The sequence below is a fragment of the Neopelma chrysocephalum genome, unplaced genomic scaffold (genome assembly GCF_003984885.1).
Source record: "Neopelma chrysocephalum unplaced genomic scaffold, ASM398488v2 Primary Assembly neopelma1_96687, whole genome shotgun sequence".
NCBI classification, from domain to species: Eukaryota; Metazoa; Chordata; class Aves; order Passeriformes; family Pipridae; genus Neopelma; species Neopelma chrysocephalum.
Genome location: NW_020925332.1, coordinates 774069 through 785487, shown reverse-complemented (window position 1 = coordinate 785487; position 11419 = coordinate 774069). Strand labels below are relative to the sequence as shown.

Genomic DNA, 11419 nt, shown 5'->3' with positions numbered 1-11419 from the left:
GTGATTCTATGATTCTGTGATTCTATGATTCTCTAACACCTCTGACAAACCCCAAAGCCAGGTTCCTGCAGGGCTGGCATGCAGACATCCAGTCACACAAGGCTGGTGCGCCAGACTCCTGCCTTCTCCTCCCCTTTCCTGCCATATAGATACTGAATTATGTTTTCCTACACTAATTGAATGTTCTAGTATCATATGCTTGCATCAGCTGTATGTAAATGAAAAAGACCTTAATGTGTTTGTTAATGAAAAAGTTACAGTGGTATATTAAAGAAGAGTTTATTTAATTTTGTTTAATTTAAAGGCCATTTAGCAGACTGAGCATTAATGATGTACAGCAAATGTATGTCTTCGAAGGATTCTCCATTATTGGGTGTTCTTAGACAAGAGTCCACATTGCATATATAGGATTTAGATAAATTGCTTCTCTGGGTAACACAGTATGATAAGTGGACATTAATTCATGTTAAATTACAAAGAGATTCCTTCAGAGGAATTATTATATCCCTGTGCATATAAAAGACATCCTCTGCATCTGACTTCCTGGGAAGTCAGACATTATGTGTGTTATACAAATTGCACTTGTATTCATTTTAATAACATTAATCATGATGACTCCATTTGTCAGTTCCACCCTAACTAAGCATTTCTGCTGTAATGGACCATTTAAAGTGTTATCAAGGACTGTTTACAATGGGTTTAATAGAGTTAGGAGCCAGAATTTAGCAGTCTCCTATCAGGTGTGACTTTCCCTGTGCTGCGAGGTGGCAGAGGCTTAGTAGGGATATAAGGTAGCAGAGCTGACTAGAGCATGCCTCTCAGTCTGATCAGGTTTGCTGCCTGTGGGCTGAGGTGGGGTGTCCTGCTTTTGGCTGGAATAGAGTTAATTTTCTTCCCAATGGCTCGTGCAGTGTTGTGTTTTTGGATTGAGGATGACAATAATGAGATAAAACATTGATGTTTGATTGATGCTAAGTAATGCTCATCTTAAATCAAGGACTTCTCTGTTGTCCATGAACAAACTTTTCAGTTTCCCAACACAGAGGAGGTGCTCAGGGAGCAGGGATGGAGCACGGCCAGGACAGCTGACCCCAACTGCCTGAAGGGATATTCTACACCATAGAATGTCATGCCCAGTATATAAACTGGGGGAGCTGGCCAGGAGCCAGGAAGGCTTCCCTTAAGTTCTTCCACAGGGCTCTTACCTTTTCAATGTCTCTCTGTCTTTTTGCACACACAAATGAGGTTGTGCAGCATGATGCATAAATTTATACCTTTTGTAAGTTCCTCGTGGAATCCATTCCTATTTTTTGGATGCTTCTGCAAAACGTCTCATTGCTAATTCATGCTAATCCTAGCTGTTACTTGTGTTGGATGTTGTCAAATTCTACCTGTTTTGCTGTCGGTGAGCCAGTTTCTTGTGCATATGGTGACAAGCGTTGGCTGTGCAGTTTTGGCTACACTTTCAATGCCTCCTGCTGCATTTGAAGCAAGGGCATGGGATCCAGTTTCAGGTGTGCCCAAAGCCTCTTGTCCAGCAGGGCCTCTGGAGGGTGAGTGAGTGAGAGTTACTGCAAGTTGTAGGCAGAGAGAAGACCATCCAGCTGGGAGGCTGCTGGAGCACACTTCTCAGTTCACTGTTCAGACATGATCAGTAGTCCCACTCCTTTGGAAATACTGCCCTAAAGGACACCTTCGGATGGCTCCAAGACAGTGCACATACAGATAAAGAATTTTCTTTTCTCCCTAGGGCATTTCAAGTCTTTTAAGTTTTTTTTGAGAATGAAAATAGGTCATAAAATCTTGAGGTAGAGGCTGCAAGTCCACACCAGCTGTCTGTGACACTATTTCCAGATGTTCCTGATCATAGCCATCATAGCCCACTGCAGGAATACTGGCAAAGGAGCTGTCACTTTGATCTCTTTGTACCAACTCCTATGTATCTGCCATCTCTGCTCCTGACTTTCCTGGCTGAACTGCATATTGCCCTTGTCTGCAAAATCTATTACAGTACAGAGACACTCCTTTGCTTAACCAAGGGTCTTCATTTCCCATTCATTAAAAGCATAAATGACAATTCTCGGGCATCTTAAACAATGGCCATTTGTATGGAGGCTTGAGCTAAAACCATATTTGCATCCTTGAAGGGCATTCTCACTGAAGGAAGCGGTATGGGGCCTCACACCTGGAGAGAGAGGAAGATCCCATGCCTCTCACCGCAGTTTTGTCAGGTATAATCCCACTGTTCTGCTGCCAGCAGGCTGCCATGGCATTTCACATCCAGACATGGGAGGGCTTAACGAGGAACGGGCACTGCCTGCCTGCTGCAGGACAGATGACTTGCTCCTCTCTTAACCTAGTGAGGCTGAAAGACAGCAGAAATACAAAATGTGTGAAAAAAACAGAGCAAGAAATGCCACCAGCACCTCATTGCAAAGACAGGACAGCCACAACACAGCTCCTGGTGTGACCACCTGACAGTTCTCCTGCAAAGTCCTTTTGCTGCTATGCTATGAATCTGCACTGAGGGCTGCCTGGGCATTGGCACAGGCTTTGTGAGGGCAAGGTGGTTTGGTTCATCCACGCTCTGCCTTCCTCATGAAATGCTAGGAGGTGCACTGAAAGAATCTTAGAACCATAGAACAGTTTGGGTCAGAACGGACTTTACCAGTCATCTTGTGTGGTCTCCAAGCCCCGGACCCTTCTGGGAACTTTCTGCCTGGGAGGTGAGCCATTCACTGTGACATAGTGTGATCTGAAGATCTGAGAGTTTTCCTCCCTTCCCCGAAGGCATCGCCACCAGTGGACATTGCCCATGAGAAGCTGGGTCTCCCAGGGCTTGGAGGGCAGCACAAGGGATTCCTGCTGCATCCAGGGGCTTGGGGCACTGGGGGCCTTGATGGGGGCTGGAGGATGGCAAACACCAGCACACAGCAATGAGGTGAGCAGTGGCACTGGGAGGTTGTCACTTCAGTCCACACAAGGTGAGGGATGTGAAGGGCAGTTCCAAAAGCTGTGCATCCCAGAGAGCTGTGCAGTGTGCATGGTGCACGGAGAACACATTAGGACATTAGGAGAGGAGTACAGGGGTGGAGGTGGATGCACCAAGTCCAACCTGACTGGACAAGTGCTGCTGGATGAACTTGGCAACTACAGAAAACTGACTTTTGTGCACTTGCTCATAAATGCAGTCCGTGACACTGCAGGCTCAAGAGAGGGAATACCCACTCCACACTGAAATACAACTGCATGGAAGCATCCCTGCTTTATGCTGCTGGTGCAGACAGAAGACTTCTCCCCAAAGTGGAGCCAGCTGGTCATTGAGTAAATACTGGATGGATGTTGCTGGTTAACTTAATTTTTCCTCTCTGCCCGTTGTCCATGTGCCCATTGGCTGTGATTTTGTTTATCTACAAATATTTGCTGAATTGCGGGAAGTTTTGAGTTCCATTTCTCAGGTTTAAGACTAAAATGTATAGTACTGGGACACACACCCATTCTTCTGAGCTCTCTGGAAGACTTTAGCTCTTAGAATCAATGTTAATTTTTATTACAAGGAGTACATGCTGTGGAGGGTTTAACATGGCTAGCAGCTTAGCATTCATTTTGCTCACTCCTTTCACAATAGGAGGGGGGAGAGAATAGGAAAAGCAAAAGTGAGAAAACCCAAGGATTGAGATAAAAACAGGTTAAGTGAAGGATGGAGGAAAACAAAAGCAAGTGATACAAAACATCTGCTCACCCCTTCCCACAAAGAGACTGATGGTGCCCAGCCAGTCCCTGAGTGACATCTGCTTTGGAAAAACTCCTCCCCCATTTCTGCTGCTGAGCATGACACTGTATGGTAGAGACATCCTTTTGGTGAGCTGTGGTCAGCCCTCCAGATGCATCCCCTGACAGCCTTTTGCCCACACCCAGGCTCCTCTCTGAGGGAGAAGCAGAGAACATCTTGATGCTGTGCAAGCTTGCCCAGTGAGACCCAAATATTGGCATGTTACCAGCATTGTTTCAGCACCTGCTGGGCCTGATTGTGCTGCCAGCTGGGGAAGGTGTTCAGTGACCCACCACTGCAAGGCCTGGCCTTGTCCAATGGATGCCTTTTCATGACGGCCCCCAATATCCCACTTCAAATGCAACCACCAGGTAATTTTTTTCCCAAGACAGGCAGGACACAAGCTGAGGACAAGAGTGAAAGCAGGCTTTTTGAACTTAAAAAAATTACTTTTATTTTGGGAACCAATAAAATTATGGTAAATATTTACAAATAATTATCTCACATGAAGGTTACGTAAAACCAAATGTCCACAAGTAACAGTCACTCTCATGAAAAGACACACAGATATTGAACTACGCCAATCTTATTGCATGTTTCTTCAACTAATCTAAAAATAAAAAGTGTTGCAGTCAACCATTTAATTTAGAATAAAATCACAAATTTCAGTATTGACAAGAAAAAGAATTGAAAAAAACCCAAATAAATGAAAACCCCCCCTTTCAAATGTCCCCTCTTTTTTGACCCATGCCTTAGCACCCCCAGTCCCCAGCCCACCACCCGTTTTGCTCCCCAAAACAAACCCCAAAACAAAATCCCCAAAATAATGTTCGACATCTTTGGCAAATTGGCACTGCTGTAATTACATTCAAATATTATAACACACAAAAGCAACACACAGCACTAAGGAAAAAACACCAAGATTTCAAGTCTGTTCTTTTCCTACTAGAAAAAAAGAATACAAAACATACACATTTTAAGAAGCATTTTTTCATCTGTTTTGCAACAGATGTTATCCCCTACTTTCAAAGGCAATTCAACAGTTATTTTATGAGTTGGTGTTTTTTTTTGTAAGTTATTTTTTTGTTTGTAATGTATTTTTCAAGGGGAGGAGGCTTTTATTTTTCTCCCTCTCTTTTCTTTTTCCTCTCTTTTTAAAGAAGTAAGGTTCAATGCAGGCATTGCAGACTTTGGTGGATACAGTAGATATGTATTTCTTTGATACCAGACGTCCCTAATACAAAGTAGTTTGTCTGTAAGAAAAAAAAGCCTGTTTCTTTTTTTTCCTTGGAAAGGAATTCCATTTGCAATGAAATGAGTTTCTGTAATTTCAAAATGTACAAAGGCCACTACAAAGTGAAAACAAGGTTTCTTTCCACAGGAGACTCAGCAAAGGGAAAGGCTGAGTCCTAAATGCCCACTGGCCACTTTTCCCATCTAGTTTTGACAAGGCAAAGCCAGAGACCTTGGACACAGGGGTCTGTCTGGGTGGTGTCTCGGGCTGATGCAGGACTAGGGTCCACCTCTCCGCAACCTCCACCAGCATCTGAGAGATTCACGTGTGCCTACATGTACACGTGTGGGCAGCAATCCCTGCGTGCCCACCTGCCCCACAGTGCTGTGGCCACATCCAGCTCAGTGCCCTTAAACTGGTTCCTGCACTGGAGCTCTTGCATCCCGTGAGCCCTTTCACAGGACTGGTGAGCGAGGCCGCTGCTGGAGCTGACACACCACCATGACAACTGAGGGGAGCAATCCTGACACTGCTCTGACGTACCTCTCACTCAATATTTGCATGTCGAGTCTCATTAGCTCAACCAGGAAAAGGACACTGTTTTTGATCCTTTCAGATCTTTCTGTTTCTCACACTGCAGTAATGTGTACCTGTGACAGGAGCAGGTCTGAGGGACCACAGGGCTTCATGGCTGGTGTGCCTGGCCTCACGTTGCCACTGAGCACTCTGCCTCCAGCACGGAGCAGCTCTAGCCGGAGCTCAGGATGTGTGCCCAGTGCCTGTGTCAGTGCAAGCCACCTGATCTGACTCTGCCTGACAATGCCCCTACAGGACCATCACTTGTGTGCCCAGTGAGACACTTAAGGGCATGTTAGCCAAGAGCTGTTGGCCCTCTAACATTAAGCAATGAATCCAGAAGAAAAAGCAGGTTTTTCCAGAGTTTGCTGGGACAGAGTCATAGGGTGGATCAGCTTAGTGCTGTGCTACTTGTTGTGCCTGTGGACTCATATTTCCCAGTGGCAAATATATGCAGGAAAGAGCACAGCACTGGGGAGGACACTCAGTCATAGCTGTGTTGGAGCCAATAACAGCTACACAAGTTGACTCTGCCATGGCTCTTAAAGCTATGTGTACCTGTGGCTGGAAATAAGCAAGACCATAACATGGCTTCCTCTATCCTCCACGCTGAAGGACATGTAAAATAGGTAAATTAAAGAAAATAAGAATACCCATACAACCCCATCAGCTAAGACAAGCATGGCAGAGCATTTATTAAAACCCAGCAACTGCTAAGACTTGGCATAGCAAGCCCACCACTCTACCCTCACCCCTTGCTCTGCCCTCTCCCACTGCACTGCCCTCACACCACAGCACCAAGAGAACTCAGCCACAGGGAGCCAAGGGAGGGTGATGTCTTGTAAGCACTCCACTGTTGTGAGCTCTATGGACTGGTCAGAAAAGATTTCTTCCAAAAGATGCCTCTCATCCTTTTACCCCTTTTTCCATTTTTCTTCCCCTGGTGCTGCTTCTTTCCTGACTACCTCCTTCCCAAGTGCATCAAGCACCGATGCTGTCCCAACACTTGCAGTCCCAGTGTCAATCAGATCACTGCTCAGACATCTTGGAATGAACACACACTCTGGCCCCAGTATTTTTCTGATTTGACAGTGAACAAGCAGAGCTTTTGGTCTGTGGATCCAGTCCTAAGACATCCAGAGCTCTGCAGTCCATAGAGCTGCCTAACAAAAATGCCTCCATAATGGAGCCTTTGGACACAGATGCTAAGCAAACTCAGTGCCCACAATGTTTTTTGTCTTCTTTACAGTCACAGTATCACAGCATTTGATTGAGGGTTTCCTCAAAAAGTCAGTTCATGCAGTTCTGTCTTGTGACTTCTGTTGAGTTTGTCTTACGGCAGCATTTTCCTTCTCCACCTTTCAGATTTCATTTCTTAGCCTGTCTGTGTCAGCAATGTATTTGATAAAATTATTGCTGGAGCACACAGTATTGGAAAACCCTCCGTCTAGCCAAGTGTATTACTGGGTTTAGTGCTGAAACTGCCTGAAGGCACTTTGTGGGGCTGATTTCTGCAAGGGTTTAGTGATGACACACCGCTCTACAGGGCATCCCATCTGAGTAAAGGGTTGGCAGAGCAAATTAAACCCCTGCACTGGTCTTACTCTCTCTCCTCCTTGCAGTCCCAAGGGGTCATTTGCTTCTCCACCTCACCCAGTGACCTCTCCCCCATGAAACAGAGAGACCACAGAGGACAGATGGATGCAGACAGTTCTCCATTATCCCCAGAGGACCACCTTCTTCTACTAAGAGTGCCTTTCAAAGACATTCTCCGAGGAGAACGTTCCCCCCAGTGAAGATCATGGTCAGAAAGTCCAGTCCTCCTGAGGAAAGGAGTTTGTAAATCCCAAGTGAAACATTTTCAAAACCAGAAAGTACTATCAAGAAATGCCTTTTCCAGCAGCATGCCATGAATACTCCATGTCCTAATTCTCTACTGGCCATTCTTGCCAGGAACATCTCCCAGCAGATGTGAGCACACCATGGCTGATGTGTTTTGGGAGAAGGGCCAGGCACAGGTCCCTGCCTAGCACGTGCAAGAGTGGGAGCTTTGGGTTTCCCCTTGGCAGCTCTGACTGGGACCTGTATGCTGCCCATGCACCCCTGCAGTCCCTGGGACAGAGCCCACCACTGTGCCTGGCAGGTCAGCTCTGGCAGAGGTCTGGCACTGGGGAGTCCTGATGAAAGCCTTGAGGCCAGCCAGACCCACTGTGCCTTTCCTAAGTCCCTAGCTGAAGTACAAGGGCTGCTTGTCTGAGCATGCAAACATCTGCTGAAGTCTCATGTTTGGTCTTCTTAATGTGGTCTAAATTAACATACATCACACAATCTATGCTGTTGAGGAAACAAATAAAAGAAACGTGGTTGCAGGGCAGTCGGCAGAGTGGGTGAAAGACCCACGTGCCAGTGACAAGAGCTGCTGTTCCTTCACTGGTCACACAGATAGACTTGTTTTAGCCCAATCTGGTCACCAAGCAGATGGTGTCTCCATAGCTGATGTAACTCAGCACACCTCTGCTCCAGAACCAACAGCAGCACCCGTGGTCAAGCCCTTGTTTCTCACTTCTTCAGCAAAGGCACTGGATGGCCACATCCCTTCCTGAACTCACAGAGATGGTGCATACAGGGAGCCTCATCCAGGCTCTGACACGTGGTCCCAGGAATGGAAATGTCCTTTGCAGATTTGTCCAAGCAATCATGGGGTGCTCAGAAAGGTACAAACCCAAAGCAGTGCTTCAGAAGGTTACCTGTATAAACTGTCCGTGCTGTTATTTGTCTTTAGTTAAAAATGGGTATGTATCAGTTATTAATTGCTGATAGAGGAAAAGTAGGACTTATCTCACCAAGAAGCTTGTCACAAAACTTATTTCTGGATTAGGGGCAAAATTTGAAAGACTCTGGCCAGGATCCCTGATGGGCTCTGTGAACATCCCACTGAAATGTCATTGAGCCAGTGGGACCTAAGTGTCTCTGTGGCTTTTGAGGATCAGAACACATCTGCCCTGGAAACTTTTAAGTGATGGTTGCACTTCCATAGCATAAGAAGATTCCACTGGAGTTGGAGAGAAAAATTCTCAGCACATCAGTGGCCACTATGGACACCAGACATGCAGCACAAGTGGTGAGGTGGGGAGACAGGAGAGACAATAGTGTTAACTCAGGAGCTGCCATTTCAGAGAAATGCTTGTACAGCTGGAAGCAGGTAAATACCTCCTTGAATGTTCATCCACAGGAATCAATCTCAGGTTTGACACCAACAACCCTTCTTCCACCTTGGGGCACTCATGGGCAAGTGGTAACAGGACCCCTTAGCAGACCCTTTGTGGCTCTGGGTGGATGAGGATGGTTGGGCCAGAAGTAAGGAGGCTATGGCCAGATCTTCATCTCAACAGGACCAGGCAGCTTCTCCACTGCCTTCAGGAGGGAAAGGATGGGGTCATGCCCATCATCCTTACGTGACTGAGGTTGTCTGCCCCTTGGCCTGGGGCGGGGGAAGGCTGCCGGGAGACATCAGCAGTTCTCCTGACTCCGTGGAGCTGCCCCGATTGGTGTAGCTGCTTAGTGGATCATTTGCAGCCATTCTCCTCTCTTAGGTTAGTCCCCCACAAGCCACACATTGAAGGACATGTGACTATTAGTGCTCCCGCTCTGAGTAGGAGGGAAGAAATGTGGAATTAGCAGGGTAAAATTCCCCCCAGGCATGTCTGGGCTACAGTGGCTGGAATCTGCGATGCCTTCACAGAAACACACAGACCCCCAACACAAGCCCCTTCCCCTCTAGTTTGCCTTGGAAAGTGAGTGCAGCTGCCCTCATGCCCGGTACACCCCGCTAATTACAATCCACTAAACAAAAATCATTACCATGGTACTTCTTCCCCTTCCACTCAGGGTTTTCATGGCTGGGTTTTAGCACACAACCTATTGAGATGTACATAAGGTGTCCGCTGTTATTTAGGAATTCCCTCCTGGAGGCTACTTAACTTGAAGCCACCAATTTGTTTCAGGGCTATGATGGCAAATGAACATAAATGAATATTAAGCAGTAAAATATCACAAAATTGCCCATGTCTTTCAGTTGCCCATGTGTTTGATACGAGCATGTAGCATGGTCTCACACAACTGTCAGATAGGATGCTCTATACAGAAATAATATCAGCCCAAAATACAGCCACAATGAGTGTTAACCTGGTTCAAAGTTGCTTAAAGCTTACTGAGTTCTTTGAATCAGTGCACCTGTTTCAAAACACACTTTCAGATGTGTTTTGAGTTTGTATTTTTACAATGTTGCTGCTTATGCTTAACCCACTCTTCTTAGTAATACAAACAAGCAAGTAGCAAGTATTTACAGTGATGCTTGGGTAAAACTGAGCAGACTGATTTCTTTTCCTTGCCACAAAAAAAAAAAAAAAAAAAAAAAAAAAAAAAAAAAAAAAAAAAAAAAGAAGAAGAAGAAAATTGCCTTGAGTCTCATAGCGTGTTTCAGTGTGCAGCAAGAGGAAGCTGCCCCAAGGGGAGCTGCTCACACCTCTTCCTTATCCCCAGATACAGCCATGGCACCCGCAGGCGATTAAAGCAGTAGCCAGCTGGCTGCAAAGAACGTGAAGCTACCGTGCACTTTTGACCACACAGAACTTCAGGGAGAACCCCTTCCTCCCATTCCTCTGTTTGATTCGAGACTCAACCAGATTTAAGAATACAACAATCAGTTCACCAAGTTTAAAGAGCGAAGTTTCGGTGGTAATGTTCCTAGTAGGTACTTTCTCCTTCCCTCGTGGTGCAGCTGGCGTGGTTGTAGCAGGGTGAGTGGCCGCGGCTGTCCCAGGCGGTGCCGTCAGCCCCAGTGCCGGGGCTCCGGCATCAGTGGCGGTCGTAGGCGGTGGCGGTGGCTGGTGGGGCTGCCCCACGGGCCGCAGTGCTGTAGTAGTAGGGGGAGCCTGTGAGAGATGAGACCACCATGAGGAAGACAAAGGTGGAAAGGTGCCAGCTTGCAGCATTCTGACATGGGTGGCAGAGAGCTCTCCAGCCAGAGCTTCAGTAAAGGCTGGGTAATTAGAATAAAAATCACATTCATGTATCCTGCATAAGAAGCGGGTACCGTTGCTTTGCATTGCTGCTGGCAGTTCGATACCTTCTTCCCTTCCTTCACTCAAAACATCAATTTCATTCACTTCACCAAAACAGTTAATTGCTTTTTAGAATGAAAGGTCAAAATAGCACAGCCCCAACCCACTACCACATTGTGACTTCTTTGATTTTCCCCCCTTCTTTTGGACAGGTGGAGGAGGTTGAACCCCAAAGCATTCAACATATTTCACTGAAAGCACTCATTTGCTGAGGAAAGGCCTGAAAAATATTGGCAATGATTTTTTTCTGTCCTGCAAGGCTACAGAGTGGTAGATAGAGTGATCACTCAAGGATCACCAGGAACCTGGACTATTTGCTCGAAAGAGGAACAGTCTTTGACTTGTACTTGGAGAGACACCAATCTGTCCAGACAGCACCACTTGTTAAAAAATGTTCCAAGCACACCAGCAATGAAGTCAACTCTGCTCCATTCTAAGAAGAGAGGAGCTGACTCCACCAGGAAAAGGTGGTGCCATCAGAGTTCAGTAGGGTCTGTGGACCTCTCAGGAAAACATCAGTGGCAGTGAAGCCTAAGGTGTGTTTTTGGCTGTTTACTTCCACCCCAGATCTAGCAAACCCTGCTCCTGCAGGTCCAATGATTGCCCAGTCCCTGGGTATAGTCTGAGTGTGGCAGCGCCCCTGTTGTTCCATCACCATGACCCTGCACACCCTCTGGAGTAGGAAGGAGAAACCCAGGTGGCATGCCCTATGCT

General features: G+C 46.5%; 1 protein-coding gene across 2 annotated transcripts in view; it reads right to left on the bottom strand.

Annotated features, from left to right (window-relative positions):
* Positions 1-10045: 10045 nt before the first annotated feature.
* Positions 10046-11419, bottom strand: part of PAX5 (paired box 5) — a 121879-nt gene continuing 120505 nt past the window's right edge. For both annotated transcript variants that reach the window (XM_027709064.1, XM_027709065.1), the window contains one exon: positions 10046-10516. In XM_027709064.1, coding sequence (XP_027564865.1) covers positions 10440-10516 — 77 coding nt within the window. In that variant the 3' untranslated portion in view covers positions 10046-10439. The remainder of the gene's footprint in view (positions 10517-11419) is intronic.